The 17,478-nt window shown below is 34.8% G+C and overlaps 1 protein-coding gene across 2 annotated transcripts in view; it reads right to left on the bottom strand.

The window, feature by feature from the left end:
* LOC150082990 (uncharacterized) overlaps positions 1-17,478 on the bottom strand; it is a 389,813-nt gene that overhangs the window by 72,559 nt on the left and 299,776 nt on the right. Inside the window, exon 17 of one of the 2 annotated variants that reach the window (XM_090376961.1) lies at positions 1,162-1,329. In XM_090376961.1, the coding sequence (XP_090233087.1) occupies positions 1,162-1,329 (168 nt within the window). Of the gene's footprint in view, positions 1-1,161; positions 1,330-17,478 lie in introns of those variants that run through there. The other variant, XM_090376963.1, reaches the window with a different exon arrangement.

The raw sequence follows: 17,478 nt of genomic DNA, 5'->3' as shown, positions 1-17,478 counted from the left end.
CAAATCATTTCTTCAGATTTCCAAAGAGAAAATAATCACTGTGGATCAGGTCTGAACTTTAGGTAGATTGTTTAACTCCTAGAATCTGCAATCTCTTGGAAGAGCAACAATTGCTTTAAGGAACTTGTACATGGGAGCACTGTCATGAAGCAAGAAACCTTGTCAATTTCTCTCTTAAGGTATCTCTTAAATTTCTGAAAACAGCATAGGCATTTCCAGCATCGCTTCCTTATGTGGAATGTAGTCTATCAAAACAATTCCTTCCATATCCCAAAATATGATTGCCATGATCTACACAGTGGACAGAGAATTTTTTTTGGGCTGTGGTGATCCATAGTAATTCCATTACCTTTACTGTTCCATTACTGTTTTGTTTTTGGATCTCACCGATGAATCTAAACTTAATCACCAGTTACAGTTCTTGAAAGAAACCCTTGTGAATCTGTATTATGCATATGTAAATTTTCCTTACTAATCTCAAGCCAGCCCTGCACTGTTTTTGATGGGGATGCAAACATTCTTCTGGCACCCAATTGCCCTTTGACATAGCCAAGTTCACCAATGATGATCTGTACTGACCCTTCAGAAATATAACATTCTCTGGTAATCGTGGACACTATTACACATATCCTGCACACCCAGGTCTTCATTTGGCACATTTCTAGAGTTTTCACTTCTACTGAAAAAAATGTGCAGAACAGGGATCATCTACTATGAATTCTCAATTCCATTTAAACTGCTTAGACCAAATTTTAATCAGATATTCAGAAAAGGCAGCATCACAATATATAGCTTTCATGTGTTCACGAATAATCTTTGGTCCAATCCGTTCTTTGATCAAAAATTTTTGATGAACCAAAGCTCCAATTTCAACACATTCATGTTTTCCTTCAGTTTGGCCACCTTAAATCTCTTCTGTTCTTCCATACTTCATTCTGTTGAGTTAATCCATTGAAAATAAGATACAGTCACTTATGAAAGTACAATAAAACTACAATTTTTTTTATATATATCAAGCATATTTACAGTAAGGTAGATAACTTACTGAACGACTCCTGTTATGTTTTTTTTGCATCAGGCAAGACAATTCATTCATAAACTGTAATTAAAGATTAAAAATAAAACAAAAAAACTTGTGATAAAAATATATAATATAAATACCCAAACTGAAAATTCTTTAGGAGCACTGTCAATAGTTCCTGATGGTGATAAATTCTTCGATATATGCTCAAGTGAAAAACCAGTTGGGCGTATTCTTGATGAAAGTTCAATTACGAGGTAGCCTTGACTGCCTTTGAAAGCCCAACATCTTCCAGGATACACATCAGGCTAAATGGAAGATATATTTTAAAAGGTAATATAAATACTAATGGCATTTACTGTGCTTAACTGAAAGTGAAAATGCTGCAAAAAATAAAATAGAATAAGGAAAACAAATTTTAAGAAGCACTTATGAAAGAAAGTAGTTTTCATAATTCCAGCAATGATATATAGGAATTTTATTTATTTATTTATTTTTATTTTTTGAGGAGCATTAGCAACTAAGGCCACATTGCTCCGGGAATATGTGGTGGTCATTCCCTGACCTTTCTGTATTTGGTGGTCACGGGCTCGAACCCTGGTCTACTCAAGAAGCGTGTGCTACGCACTGCTGCTCCTGCCCACCTGGCTACGGAGGTGCCGATATATATATATATATATATAGGAATGTATCCTTCTGTGTTCCTATTTATCAATGAAATGAAGAATATACAAAATCAAATCAAAATTTATTGGCTAGATATTATTTTAACCATAAACAACAAGGATAACATGTTCCACATTATTGTGTCTCTTGAGGGAATCATAACTGGTGATTCACATGTGAGTTACAGTCTGTTTACTTGCAAAAACTGTCACACATAAGCTATATTATCAAGTAGCTGTTAAAATTTAAAGCTCCAGAAAACAGATAAGTTATTGGAAAATTCTGAAATTTTTTTACTTAATTAACATAAAAAAAAATGTGTTTAATAAATGTTTTTAATTGTCCAAATCATGTATGTTAGCTTATTTTTAAATTTAGCTACCAAGGATTTAAAAACTTGCATGGAGCCTTTATTATCAGTAATTTTGATGAAAAAATTGCATCTCATAATTAGGAAACTACAGTGCAATATGTTATAGTAGTCAATTGCAATATTTTAAATTGCAGTAAACAGATAGTGCAAAGGTCCTAGTCATGTAGGTTAGCTTATTTTTGTATTTAGCTAATAATTTAAAAATACCAACAACATATTTAGAATCATAACACGTTGCATAAAGCGGAGTAGTGTAACATTATTATTATATTATATGTTTATTATACTGGAGGCTAGTGGAAGCTAGACATGTTCACAAAATGCTAAGTGGATTTTTTTTTATTGATTGATTCGAAATTATTGTTTTTCTATAACTTTTGATTTAAATTTAGTGATACAGTAATTTTTTGTGATTTTCTGATTAATTTGGTTTATTTATTCTTTACTTGGCCTTGTAATTGTATAGAAAACCACAGATGACTTATGATGGCACTGTATCAATAGTAGCTTTAGAATTCTGCGACCACTGTTTTCATATCAATATAGCAGATACTGGAAGCTTCTAAGTAACTTGTAGCAGTGTAATCAGTATCAGCAGAAGATTATAAACTACAAATTATAGCACTACTTATGTGTTTTAATAATTTACCTTGTCACATAGACCATAATAATATTGTAGAGCTTTTAGAATGGGCATAGATATATCACAAATAGCTAGAGTGAGAGTTCAAACCACATAGAACGCAATAGATAGTTAAATAAATTTATTATCTATTATAACTACAGTACTCTCTCTCGATTTTCCGGGATAAATGGTAAAACAAATCCCGGATAATCAATTTCCCAGTTAATCCAAAAATACAAAAGTCCCCGACATACGTAAGAAATACGTTCCAGGACTTCTTACTTCGTCAAGTTTACGTAACTCGAGAATGACTAATAACATATTGCTACTATGAGGTGAGTGCTGAAAAATTAAGCTAAGCTATACATACGATCTACTATATTATTATTGACAAATCTGAATTCTGCACGATACTTGTTAATGTTTGGCCATTTTGATAATGATTAATGATTCCTTAATGATTATAATGATTCCTTAGAGATTTAACAGATGCACCATTTTCAAACTTTTGAATAATTTCAAGTTTTTGTTTACCCATCATTTTCACGATTTCTAAATAAAAAAAAAATTTACTATAAAAAATATTCTGACATCCTGACATAAAAAACGAAACAAATTGTCCTTTTACACTGCAATGGAACACAACAATCAACGCGACGCACTAAAACAAACTAAACATTTGGTCTCTCTCTCTCTCTCTCTTTTTTTTCCCTTCTTTTTTTTTGAGTGGTGGGTATGAAGACAGCGGGGATTGCAAGATAATAGGTACACTAATCTCCCAATGACGACTCATAATGCCGCTTGTCGCTTATTTATGACTTGCAAAATATCTGTTTATACCTATTCTAGTTATTACTTGAATTTATTTGATTTCTGGTTGATTTTTTTTAATTTGGAGCCTTGAAGTGTTCCGGTTAATCGAGAGTCTGCTGTATTTTTGTTTGGTTTTTAGGAACATTAGCAACTAAAGCCATATTGCTCCGGGAATATGCGGTGGTCATTCCCTGACCTTTCCGCATCCTCCGTATTTGGTGGTGACAGACTCGAACCCTGGTCTAATCAAGAACTGCTGCTCCTTCCCACATGGCTACAGAGGCGCGAGAGTCTGCTGTACTTAGATTTTACAAACATAACGTTTTAACTTAATACATATAACCAAATAGATTTTACAAACATAACATTATAACTAAATAAATATAAATTAAATTTGATAGAAGATAAAATTGTGTATTGAAATATATATACAGTGTTATTATTGCATTAGGATACAATTTTAGAGTAACATGTTTAATTGTATTGATATTGAATGAAAATCATAAGAACGGCAAATTATGCAAAGTCTACTGTGTAGAGCATTTTTGGGAGAAGCAGCACCACATCTCCCCTGAAGCTGCGGTCGTCACTGACTGGGCTCATGGTTCTGGGACCGTAAATGGCTTGAGAGCCTGCGCATCTGGGCAGCTAGCGGTAACACCATTAACAGGGAAAGGGGGTGTACGTATGCATCCCCTTCCTTGAACGAGATGATCAGTTTTTATTGGTGTGCTCCCGAGCCATTTCCGGTTCCAGTGCGCAGGTGGGAAATTCCAACCATATTCCAGTGGAACCATGTGACGAGTGCCGTGAGCCTGCTATTTAAGGATGTTGTCGTACAGCAGAAGCACACTGTTGAGAAAGGAGTCTGTCATCTCTGAAAACTACAGTTTTTAGCACTTTTATTACTATTATATTTTATTATTATTTTAACTTCCATTTTAGTCATATTTTAACCGTCATTTCATATTTATTGTAAATACATCTGTTTTTACCAGTTTTATCTAATTCATGTATTTTAGTTTGTAGTAAAACTTACAATTTCTGGTTGGTGTGAAGTATAAATTTTTCAACATGAATTTTCCCAACCTCATAGGCCTGTTTGGAGACATCAAAATCATGCCTCAGACCAGATCAGCGAAGCAGCAAAAGTTCAAGATAGTGGGAGTGCTGTGGCTCAGGGGAGAAATGAGGGATGGGGAGGGTTTTCCTCTGAATCACAGCCTTTTGAAATGTACTGTTTGTTTAATGTTTGTAGAGCTATCAGGAAATGTGGAACATGATATGCCAAGGGAGTTATGTCTTTGTGTGCTTGATGTAAGGAGTGTGAGGAAGTTAGGCACTAACTCAGTCATTATGGGCCTTTATAAGAGCTTGAACAATAGGGTAGATGCTCCAAAGGATTAAAATTAGAGGCCTATGAAGCTCACAGCTGCCCACATCAATGCCAGAGGTTGCACTTGATCATCAGGCAACACAGCAGCAATCCCCAAGTGGAATGTGCTGGTCTCAAAGGAACTAGTTGTCGTCAGTGACTCTACTATCAGGGAAACTGAGAATATATTGTGTAAAAAGGATAAGTGGAACAGGCCCAGGGTATATCTTGCCAGGGTCAAAAGTTGATGACGTTGTAGAGCAGATATCTTTCAATACCATCAGCATTGAGAAAGCTCAATGCTGATAGTACTTTTCCTCTTTCTTAGTTTAATTGTTTGAGAGGACAAACTTCCATCTGTTGTTGTGTAAGTTGGCAGCTTAACTAAATTATTGCTCAAACCATTCAAGGCCGAACTAGACAAACATTTGGAGTGAAAGGATGGCATATGATGCAAAAAAGCTTGCTTTCTTGCTTCATATGTCTCTCTCTACTAATGGTAATGCCGATATGTTTGTCTAGTTCTGCCTTGAACTTATTTAAGTTGATGACTTCCACTACAACAGAGGGAAGTTTGTTCCAACTATCAAGCAGCGGATGGCTAAAAGCAAATTTCCGCACATCTATTCTACAATTGTCTTTCCTGAATTTGAATTTATGTCCCCTCAGGTGAGTAATCTGAGCAAGAGGAAGAATCCCATCAGCATTGAACATGCTCAAACCATTCAAGGCTTTATACACCTCATTTGGATCACCTCGCAGGTGCCTAGCCTCCAGAAGCTGCTATTTGCAGAACTTAAGCCTATCTTCGTAAGAGCAACTCTTTGTTCCATTCACTAATCTTGTTGCCCTTCTCTGTACTCATTCCAACAGCTCTACATCCTTCTTAAAATGAAGCCTCCAGAACTGTATACAGTACTCAAGGTGTGGCCTGAGCATTGCCTTATACAAGAGGATAATCACCTCCTTATCCATGCTAGAAAAATTCCTGTATATTATTGACAAGACACCATGAGCTACTCTTGCGGCCTGTCTGCACTGATCAGAAAACTTCATATCTGACTGCACAATTATTCACAGGTCCTTTTCATTCCCCTGAGTATAGCATAGTACCACCCAGTTGATACATTACTCTGGACGTTATTGCCACCCATATGCAGTACTTTACATTTATCCATATTAAACTTCATTTGCCACCTCTCAGCACATCTGCTCAACTTTTCCGGATTCTGTTGCAGTAGTGTACTATCATTATTGTTATTGACAACCCTACCAACCTTCATATCGTCTGCAAACTTAGACATTAACCCTGATATACCTTCAACAATATCATTCATAAATACAGAAAATAAGAATGGGCCCAACACCGTATCCTGGGAGAGTCCACTAATAACATTAGTCCATGAAGAGCAGTGTCCATTGATTACCACTCTCTCTTCTCCCACTCAACCATCCTTTTATCCATTGTAGCAACTTGCCCATAATGCCATACTGCTCCAATTTGTTCAGTAGTCTTCTATGTGCTAAGGTATCAAAAGCTTTCCTAAAATACAGGTATATGATATCAAAATTATTTTTTGCATCCAGTTCTTTTGTGACCTAAACTACAGTAGACAACATCATAGAATCCAATGAAATTAGACAGACAAGACTTCTCCTTAATAAACTCATGCTCTGTCTGAACTATAACTGCAGTCTTGTCTAGATCACGGGTCCCCAAAACCTTTAGAGAAGTGGGCCACATGAAATTTTGGAATATTTGGTAGGCCAGACAAAATTCCTTATTACTGAAAACGGCATTCTCTGCATAATTTTAATGTTATGCAGAGAAACAAATTTTATACCTACCTATATCTACAGATTCAAAAGTAAATCGATAGATATGTAATATAAAATATGTCAGTTTGTTTATATCAAATTTCATTATTACTTATTTATTGTACTAATCACAAAAATACAGTTAGTAATACAGCAAAATTAATTATTACTTATTTATTATAGTAATCACAAATATACAGCTAGCAATACAACAAAATTATAATTAATGCTATGAATGTGGTTGTAGAGTGCGACTAAGTTTTGTAATAGCGTACTAGTTTTTATTATAAAAACTAGTACGATTACTTTTATTATTAGTATTTTAAAGTACTAGTTTCAATTCTTAAAAAGTCATGTAAATGCAGGTCAGTTAGCCGTGATCGTATTTTTGATTTTACATATTTCATTTCTGAAAAAGGTCTGCTCACATACACATTTACTTCCAAAAATTGATGTAAGCTTTCTTGCAAAATTTTTAAATTTTGTATAATCTGACTCAGATAATGTTGAATAAAATTAAATTAGATTTCATTTTTAAATATTGTATTCAGATCATCATCAGATTGAAGATCTACCAACTGTGACTGTAAATTCTTGTCAACATCGTTGACGGGTATGTCAAACCAATTTTGAAAAAATTCAAACACATTTGAATTATTTTTTAAAATCAGAAAATCTAGCTGCAAAATTTTCCTGCAACAAACTAAGGTTTTGAACAAAATTTTCAGTGGAAAAATTACAACTAGGCATATTTTTAGATAAATTCTCGCAATATAAAAAATGGGAAAAATCATTCCGAAGTAGTTGACTTTTAAATAAATCCATTTTTGTTTCAAATGCTTTGACGTTATAATACAATTCATTGACAAGTTTGTCTCATCCTTGTAGTTTCATATTAAGAAAATTCAGGTGTTCACATATATCTATCAAAAAGGCAAGGTTCCACAACCATTTGGGATCTGACAGTTTCGGAACAGGTTTCAATTTTTCATTCATAAACAGATCTATTTTGATTCTAAGTTCAAAAAATCGCTTCAACACATTACCGCAACTCAACCATTGTACTTCCGTGAAGTAAAACAAATCACCATATTCAGCCTCAATAGTTTCAAGAAAATTTTTAAATTGCAGATGAATCAGACCAGCCTTGCAAATAAAATTTACTGTTGATATTACAGCTGATATGACTGAATCATGCCCAAAAATTTTCCACACAAAGACTGCTAGTGAATTATACAATGAAATTGCATTGGTTTTTTAATATTTTTACTCTCAAGATATTTATGAAGCTGACCGATGAACCCAATTTTAGTACCGACCATATTTTTAGCGCCATCCGTCATAACTGCTGATAGCAAATCCCAATTCAATTTTAGGCCATCAATTGCTTCTGACACACTCAATAATATATTTTTACCTGTTGTATCTTTCAAGCTTTTTAATGCAACTAGCTCTTCAGTTACCGCAAAATTTTAATTTACACCTCGGATATAAATTAGTAATTGAACTGTATGGCCTGTATCCTCACTCTCATCAATTACTAGTGAAAAAATGTGTGAATTCACAAACTTTTCCTACGAGTTGATTTTGAACATCTGCTCCTAAATCTTTAATTCTTCTCGTTACAGTTGATGATGATAGACTTGCAGATGCAAAATTCTTTACTTTCTCAGGATATACTTCTTTTGCAATTGCCAAACAAATTCGTTTTACAAATTCTCCATCCGTGAAGGCCCTTCCTTCTTCGGCAATGATTTGGGAGGCTTGAAAACTAGCTCTAACTGCAGATAAATTTTGATGAGTAAAAGTTCTAATCTTCTGTTGGTGACTGAAAAGTTTGTGTTAGTTCTTGGAATTTTTATTGCCATAAAGCTCCTTGAAATTTATTGTAATTTGAGGCATGGTGTAGTGACGTTTCACATTATATTCCTTGAACACCGACAAGGCTTCATTGCAAATAAGACACATGCAAGTATCATTGAGCAGTGCGAAAAAAGTAATTAATTGGCTACTGCTCACTAAAAATGCGACACAGCATCAACTTCAACATGATTTTTATGGGGTCTTGGAATAAAAAAAAATATTTGTGAATATTGAAGTAAGCAAGCAGTGCGTGTCTTAAAATTTTATGAAATATTTTAACATAAAGGTTATTATTATATTCATGCTTCTCTTGTATTACATAGAATTAATAATACACTTTATTAGGCTGTTTGCCTAATAAACTACATTATTATAATATAAAACTTTTTGGGTATCTTACCAATACCCATCACCAGACAATGCTGTGGAGAGAACAGAAAGGGCTACAAATTTTAATATTTTAGGATATTACAGTTAAAACTGCCAATAATACAATTTGCAAATTATGATTCTAAAGTATTAAGTTTTGAATTGCTGTGACAATAGAAAACTGGAAATCTACAGTAATACAAAGAGATTAAATTCATGCCAACTGGCAGTTTCCTCTTGCCAATGCTACCAGAAACTTTATATGTATACAGGCTGCCAGCAGTTAATTAATAGCAGAGTGATTAACTCCATTAACCAATAGAACAGTGTCATGTTTTTATTCTGCATCCGAGGATTTTGTATAGTAGAGGCTAGCGGTGACCTTTGCTCCCATTCTCTGAACATCAGGATTCATGTGCAGGCTAGTTCAGGATCTTACTGATACCAATCATTAGACCATACTGCTGGTGCCAGGTTTTATTCTAGATCCGAGATTCTTGTGTAGTGGAAGCCTAGGCCGGCCTTTTCTCCCATACTCTGGACATTAGGGTTGGTGTGCAACCTGGCAAGGGATTAGGAAATCCGTAATTACTGTCTCTAATGCCTATTGCCATTTAATGACAAGATATCAAGGAGTGTTTGTTTTAATTGTGGTCTCCAGGGTTTCCCTTATATACTGCGCTATTTAATGACAGAAGGAGGGTCAAGATTAATGGATTATTTTAACAATGTTTCAAAAAATACCTATGAGTGGAAATAACAGAATTAATATCTAATAAGATTAAGAAAAGATTATTTTAACATTTGTGTGTCAGTTGATTTTTTTTTTTTTTTTTTTAATGTAAACCCCAAACACGAGAGGTATTAGAACCTATAGTACTTAGTACCCTGCTTGGGTTGGAGGTTGAGAAGACGAAAGAAGATATTTGTTGACATTGGACTTGAACTTCTGTAGACTGTAATTTTCAGGAAATACGTATGAAGGAAGGTTGTTCCAGAAAACGGCAGTTGAATGAATAAACGAGGAAGATGAAAAGTTGGTTCTGTGAGTTTGGAGTTGGACAGTAAATGGATATTGGCTGGTGGCGGCACGTGTTCGGACTATTTTGAAAGAGAGCAGGAATTATAGAAGCCAATTCAGAAGAACAGTGCCCATTAGAAGTATCTGTAGAAGAGGCATGCAGCAGATACAGTACGTCTATGAGACAGCGAGTGGAGAGACACTGTTAGAGATGAATCATTAATTAACTTAACTGCCCTCTTCTGAATGGAATCAAGGAGCCTGAGAGAGGTTTTGGAGGCACCATCCCCAGTTGTGGGAACAATATTCCATGGCAGGGCATAGTGAGCAGCTGTTTGGAAGAAAAGTAATGCCGAGAGCGAAAGATAAAACCAAGTTTTTTAGATGCAGAGGAAGCAATATTTGTAATCTGCTTGTGCCAAGAGAGATTAGAAGTCAGGGTAATCCCCAAAAGAGATATATCATTTTGCCTAGAAATCAGAGTGTCACTAAAGATAAGCATAGGAGCAGAAGAATCCTTTTTGCGAGATATAAGACAAGATTGAGTTTTAGAAAGGTTGAAATCAACTAAGTTGTCATTGCCACACTGGAGAATTACCTGAAGATCGGCATTTAAGGAATTGGTAGCAGATTTTCGAGATGTTGAAGCTGATTGAGCAGAACAAGGTTTCGCAAAATGGAAAGTGGAATGCAATGTGCTATCATTGGCAAAACTATGGATAGGATTTCCAGTCAATGGAAGAAAGTCATTAATATACAAGAGGAAAAGAGTGGGGGAAAGATGTGAACCTTGGGGGACACCGGCATTAGTGGAGTAGTTAGAAGACAGAGAGCAATCTACCATCACCCTCAGTGAGCGATCACAGAGAAAACTGGATAACCAATTACTAAAAACAGTTGGCAAACCATAAGATGGAAGCTTTAGAAGACCTTTATGCCAAACAAAATCGAAAGCCTTTGAGATGTCAAGAGCAACTACTTGTGTTTCACCGAACATTTCCATTGAATTAGTCCTTAAATGGGTAACATAAGCCAGAACATCACCAGTGGATCGACACTGACAGAATCCATACTGGCGATCGTTGATCAGACGGAAGGTTTCTAGGTAGTTTAAGAGTTGGCGGTTAATTGATTTCTCCATTAATTTAGAAAGAGTAGAAGTAATTGCAATGGGACGATAATTGGATGGGAGGGATTTGTCACCCTTTTTAGGAAATGGCTGGATATAAGCAAATTTCCAAGCAGAAGGAAAAACACTTTTGGAATAAGAAAGTGAAAAAAGGTGGCAAAGAATAGGAGTAAGTTCAGGAGCAAAGGTTTTGAGAGCAAGTGGAGAAATACCATCGGGACCTGGAGCTTTCTTAGCATCAAGATTCGTCAAAATCCTTCTGACATCCTTTTGACGGAAGACCACAGGAGGCATTGAATGGAGCATGTTGGGAATGGTGGGAGGTGTTTTACCAAGATACATGAGTTGGAAGAAAAATGGGATGCTAGCAGGTCAGCTTTATCCTTGGCTGAAGTTACAATAGAACCATGTGGTTTGGACAGAGGTGGGAGCAGAGATGGGCAAAAGTTGTGGCCAATATCTTTGGCAAGAGACCAGAATGCTCGGCTACCATTAGGGCAAGAAGCAAGTTTTCTACTTTTAGCATGTTCAAACTCTAGTTTGGACTGATTAATAACTGCTTTACAATTGTTGCGAGCAAATGAAACTGAAGAATTAGAAACAATGATTGATTAATAGTTTGACGACACAGAGGCATTAACACTATTAATCAACTGACAAATGTTAAAATAATCTGTAAAAGGTGTTTTACTTTTAATAGCAGAGTGATTAATTCCATTAACCAACAGAACAGTGTCATGTTTTTATTCTGCATCCGAGGTTTTTGTATAGTAGAGGCTAGTGGTGACCTTTGCTCCCATTCTCTGAACATCAGGATTCATGTGCAGGCTGGTTTAGGTTAAAATAATGTTAAAATGATGACACTACAATTTCTATCTGAAGTTAAAATCACATAAGTTGGTGTTAATACATAATTTTGACATTAAAAACATTTTTACTGGTGTTATTCCAAAAAAGTTTGTAACAAAAAACAGTCATGCGAAGCATTACAGAAGTGACGTCATCTTCAGCTTCCACCATAAGCGAATTATTGTAGCCTGTATTGTTGAAATCATACTTTTATGATGGCAACAATAATTTATCTTCTACTAAGGACCAAATTTAATAAAATTTTTCATAGAGCTTCATCTTAGCTCTATACTAGAGAAAAAAACTTTCAAACCTCTGAAAATGCAGTAATGTTTCCAGGATAGTGGAAAATATAAACATGTGATCAAGGAAATTTTCTCATATAATAAACAGGATAATGTGGACATATTGCATATCATTGGAAAGCTAAGGAATTTATAAACAGAAATATAAGGTTTTAAGATACAAAACACTTTTGGAAACTGGGAAATTCCTTAATTCGAAAACGCATCTTGTTTCAAGTCACCTAGTGTTTTCAGATTGAATGTAATTTTTTTCTTTACAATTAAACTCTGAAGTTGGAAAAGAGTTGTGCACATTTATGAAAACATTCTTCAACTTCGACATGTCATCAGATCTTTCGATAAATACTACACGTAATGGAACAACTATAGATGGTGTATTTAGTCATGAACTCTTCAATGTAAAAATTATATATCGTAATTTAGTCATCACAGACCAATAGTTTCAGTAACCGATATGTAATTATTATTAATAAAATAAAAACTTTATGTTATTATCCATGAATTTAATTAATATATGAATATTAAAACGTTTTTAAAGCCTACTGATAACTCTTAAACGTAAAACACGTTAAATATGCTAGCGGTAGGACATGTTATGTACCTGGTACAGAATTTTTTTATTCGATATTATAATTACACCTAATTCTGTTTTTGCATAAACTTTTTTACACAAATTTGATTTAACACGAATTCAAAATAAATATTTCATTCTCTTTTTACGTGAGTCATTTTGATTTAACACGATTTCTATGAATTTTGTTTTGCCTAAATTCTAAGAAAATTTTTTTTATTTGTGGCATATTAGTATCATTTCTATATTACATGCACCAATAGATTGGATAACAGCTAGTGTGTGCGTTTTAAAATGCGTGCTTTTGTTTACCAATGTGTACATCTAGGTATCTATGAATCATCAACGTTTTTATTGAATTTGGTGCACATCTACAGTATTCATGCATTATATCTTCGGAAGATATTTAGTAGTAAGCTCTATTTCAAAGTTTAAGAATCTTCTAAAGAATCTTTAGTGAAATTTGCGCACATATAAATTTATTAATTTTGCCAATAGTCAATACATCGTAAGTTTACAAATTTTTCATACTTTTTTTTTTATTAATTATAACTGAGATATATTTTGGTAGCCCTTATATAATGTCAAATAATTCGCCTATTACCAAAATGAAAAGGAAAGCGATTTCTTTGGAACTTAAAATTCAAATTTTAGATCGTCTTGCAACTGGATAAGGGTCTGTAGGAAAGCATTTTGGTGTACATGAAGCTACTGTAACAACTATTAAGAAAAATGAAGCTGCAATTAGGAAGTCGGTATGTTTTGGAACAAAAGTAAGTGTTAATTCATCATCATATACAACAGATATTGTCAAGGAAAAAAATGGAAAAGGCTCTGGTAATATGGATAGAAGATCAGTCACAAAAAAGAGTACCAGTAGATGGAAATGCCATCAAGCAAACAGCACTAAGAATTTACAGACAGATTAAAGAAAAGGAGCCAAGCACTTAATCTCAGTTAAACAGAAAGTATGAATTTTCTGCGAGTACAGGTTGGATGACAAGGTTTCTTAAAAGGAATGCTCTTCATAACATAAAAATTAAAGGTGAAACTGCATCTGCAGATGAATCGGCTGCTAAAGTATTCCCACAGGAACTTGCAAAAATTATTGAAGATGGAGGATACACTCCTGATCAAGTATGGAATGCAAATGAAATTGGTTTCTTCTGGAAACGAATGCCGAACAGAACATATGTAGCCAAATCGCAGAAAACTGCTGGTGGTTTTAAGGTAGCTAAGGATCATGTGACCTTATTATTTTCCTCCAATGCTTCAGGAGATCGTATGTTAAAACCACTGCTGGTAAATCGAGCCCTAAACCTACGTTCAACGAAAGGTGTAGATATCAATAAACTGCCTGTTCACTGGATGGCAAACAAGAAGGCCTGGGTGACTACTGCTATCTTTACAGAATGGTTCAACAAATGTTTCGTCCCAGAAGTCAGACGTTATATGAATTTGAAAGGTCTCAAATTTAAAGTTCTTCTGATTCTTGACAATGCACCCGGCCATCCTGTCTTGGAACACCCAAACGTACAAATTTTATTTCTGCCACCTAATACTACATCTTTGATACAACTGCTAGACCAAGGTGTATAATTGCGACAATTAAAACATACTACGTAAAACGCACATTCCAACACGTTTTGGACAAACTGAATGATGAAGCACTAACAGTCATTGATGTGTGGAAGAAATTCTCAATTATGGATTGTATCAATCAATTTGGATTAGCGTTACTGAATTAAAACCAGCAACTTTAAATGCACGTTGGAAAGCGGTTTGGCCACAATGTGTAAAAAGCAAAGATCCCATCATCCCTAATACGACCGAATTTCCCAACATCATTACAATGGCACACAAAATTGATGGAGAAGGATTCGATGATCTATCGTTTGAAAATATTGATGAATTGTTAAACGACAAAGCCCTAAGCGAAGATGAAATATTAGAGGTTGTCCTTGGGACTCCTTATCCCACAGAACGTAGTGATAATGAAGAAAATGATCCTGTTCTAAATGCAGATTTAATAAAAGAAAGTCTGGAACTGGCCAGAAAATTAGGTAATCATTTTGTCAAACATGACCCTAATGAGGAACACGCTGGGAAGTTTCAATGTGAACTGAAGTTGTTGACATGTTATGTACCTGGTACATAACATGTCAACATGTTATGTACCTGGTACATAGGCCGTTATGTAATTCTCTCACAGAGAATTACATAACGGCCTAACCAAAACACAAATACAACGATTAATAACTGAATTCGTTCAAAAAACCGGTGAACATCAGCACAAGAGGAGACTCGTGCTGATTTTGTTCAAGACATCACAGAAAGAATTTCATTAATAGAGGAAGAAGACAATGTCCACAACATTCCTAGTGATAGCAGTGATATTCCAGTCGTACGCAAATGTATGCGCCGTTTATTATCAGAAAGTGAAAATGAATAAAATCTTGTTATGTATAAAACAGATTTTTTTTTGTTCATGAAGAATTTTTTTCATTTCATATGCATTCAAATTTACTTCAATACATTTTCATTACATATAATTACATGTGTATTTTGTTGAAATAAAATAATAATGTCTTTTTTCACACGGATTTTTTTTACACGGATTTCTCAGGAACGTATCTATCGTGTAAAAACAGAATTAGGTGTAACTTATAACTTTACAAGCACAACTGTACAGCGTAAACTTGATATCATAATATCAAGACTCATAAAATATACTACTTGTTTGATATTTGCAGATCTATCTGGAATGGGGCATAATACAGCCAAGGAGAATATGAGAATATTAGGTTAATTAAAAAAAAGGAACAGATAATGCTACATAGCTATTAGTCTTCTAAGCAAAAAAATATCTAGTTAAGTTTTGTTTAGGATATTTTCTTTTGTTTCATAACAAATTTATAAAATTTCAAGCAAATCAATTTCAATGAGTTACTCGGCAGTTATTACATTTCCACTGTAGAGACTTCCATTTGGACATTCAAATGAAATATTACTTCACATTATATTATTTCAAATGAAATAATATAATGTGAAGGAAATAGAGATAAAATAATAAAATAAAATAAATTAAAAACGCGCACACACACACACTGTTCAAAGAAAGGGCATCACCTAAGAATTTCACATCTCTAACCCTTTTTTATGATGGTATGTTACATTAATGATTAGCATCACATATAGAAATATAAACAAAAGATATTTATTAATAGTTAAGGCAATGCTAAGTAATATTTGACAGGTGCTCTCAAAATATTCCAAAATGAGCATTTACAACCTTTATACAGCAGTTTTGGTAAACACAACAATTATGGCTGAAATGTTATCAGAAGCTCTCAATTTGCTTCAGTTTATCATTTTAAATGGAAAACAAAATAAAAAGTTCACCAGGTCAAACTAATATTTAGTTGAACAGCCTCTGGCCCTGATGACAGCAGCACACTGTCAAGGCATTGACAAGCTCAATTTCTGAAGATAATCAACAGATAGTTCATGGTTCCAAACACGAATTATGGATTCCTGAAGTTCACAAAGGGTCTTTGGTTTCTTTCTGGCAACTGCAGATTCCACATGATGGCAACAGTTCTCTATAGGATTCAGGTCCGGCCCTGCTGTTTCTTGGCCAGCTAAGAGTTGTAATGACCGTTCTTCCAACCATTTTTTCATCTGAAACAAATGTAAACACATTACTGTTGAACCTCTAATGCAGAAATGAAACTAAAGTAACTACAGAAGTGCCTACTTACACTTTTTGCCCGATGACAAGTAGCAGAGTCATTCTCAAAGATGCAGCTACTTGGCAGGTTGAAATGGTCTCTAATGGTTGGCAGCAATTTGCCTTCTAATATAGCCAGGTATCCATTGGCATTTATGGAACCTTTTATAAACTGCAGGTGACCTACTCTGCGATACGAAATGTATCCCCATATCATTTGGCTGGTAGGGAATTTCACTGTAGACACCATACAGTCTGGACAGCATTCTTCACCACATCTACAGCGAATCATTTGTCTCCCATCAGAGCCATGCAGGTTGAATTTCTTCTCATCCGAGAAAATAACTGACTTCCACTGCTCAGGGGGTCCATTTGACATGCTCCTTACACCAAATTAATCGGGCCGTCTTCATTTTTTGTGTGAAGAGGGGCTTCTTCTGACTGTTGCTGGACTTGCTACCACTCTTGAATGTTTCTCCCATTCTCTTTTCAGCTCAGACGAAGAAGCTTTATGGTTTTTAAGGCATATGCACTTCAAAACACAGTCCTGTTTTGCTGTAGATACTCGTTTGCATCTGGTTCCTTTTTTCCTATCAGCAGAACCAGTATTCTTGAGTTTGAAAAGAAATCTACTCACTGTTCACTGATTACAAGACACATAAGCAATATGATGGGAAGAACATTCTTCCTCATGTAAAGCACTCTTTCTTTGTGGAGTCAACTGACCATAACTTGCCATCCTGACACAAGCAAGGAATGACTGCAACTCTTGCAGAGCGTGCTTATATATAGCTGAAAGTAACAGCTGATGCAATATTACGCCATCGCCTACGCATGTCAATCGTATCTGATGCAATCTGTAATAAATATTGCCTTATTCCAGACAACAATTACAATTTTAAGGGGTGATGCACTTTCTTTGAACACCAGTGTGTGTATGTGTATATGTA

The sequence above is a fragment of the Mastigoproctus giganteus genome, chromosome 7 (genome assembly GCF_048544385.1).
Source record: "Mastigoproctus giganteus isolate SK-2022 chromosome 7, ASM4854438v1, whole genome shotgun sequence".
Classification (NCBI taxonomy): domain Eukaryota; kingdom Metazoa; phylum Arthropoda; class Arachnida; order Uropygi; family Thelyphonidae; genus Mastigoproctus; species Mastigoproctus giganteus.
The sequence above is the reverse complement of the archived record's forward strand: the minus strand, read 5'-3'. Positions and strand labels throughout refer to the sequence as shown.